A 367-nucleotide genomic window follows, 5' to 3' on the forward strand; every position below is an offset into this window, starting at 1 on the left:
CCCCCGGGACGCCGCCGGGCCGTGCCGAGCCGAGCCGAGCCGGGCCGGCCCGGACCTCCCCCCGCGCCCGACCGCAATGGTTTGTCCTCGGGGAGGGCGGGAAGGCGGCCAGGTGCGGCGTTCGCTTCCGGGTTTCGGTGCGGGCGGGCGCTGTGTGGTTGCTCCTCCCCCGCCGGCGCTCCGGCCCGGCCCGGCGCGGGCGGGCACTATGCGCAGGCTCGGCCCGTGGCTCAAGATGGCGGCGGCGGATAAACAAAAGCACGAGCACGGGCGGGTGAAGATCGGGCACTACATCCTGGGCGACACGCTCGGCGTCGGCACCTTCGGCAAAGTCAAGGGTGAGCGGCGGGGAGCGGGGCCGCCGCCT

General features: G+C 75.7%; 1 protein-coding gene across 3 annotated transcripts in view; it reads left to right on the forward strand.

Annotated features, from left to right (window-relative positions):
• Positions 1 to 208: 208 nt before the first annotated feature.
• Positions 209 to 367, forward strand: part of PRKAA1 (protein kinase, AMP-activated, alpha 1 catalytic subunit) — a 91,028-nt gene continuing 90,869 nt past the window's right edge. For 2 of the 3 annotated variants that reach the window (XM_010585798.1, XM_010585802.1), the window contains exon 1: positions 209 to 338. In XM_010585798.1, coding sequence (XP_010584100.1) covers positions 209 to 338 — 130 coding nt within the window. The remainder of the gene's footprint in view (positions 339 to 367) is intronic. The other variant, XM_010585799.1, reaches the window with a different exon arrangement.

Source organism: Haliaeetus leucocephalus, unplaced genomic scaffold (genome assembly GCF_000737465.1).
Source record: "Haliaeetus leucocephalus isolate CR32 unplaced genomic scaffold, Haliaeetus_leucocephalus-4.0 Scaffold120, whole genome shotgun sequence".
Taxonomy (NCBI): Eukaryota; Metazoa; Chordata; class Aves; order Accipitriformes; family Accipitridae; genus Haliaeetus; species Haliaeetus leucocephalus.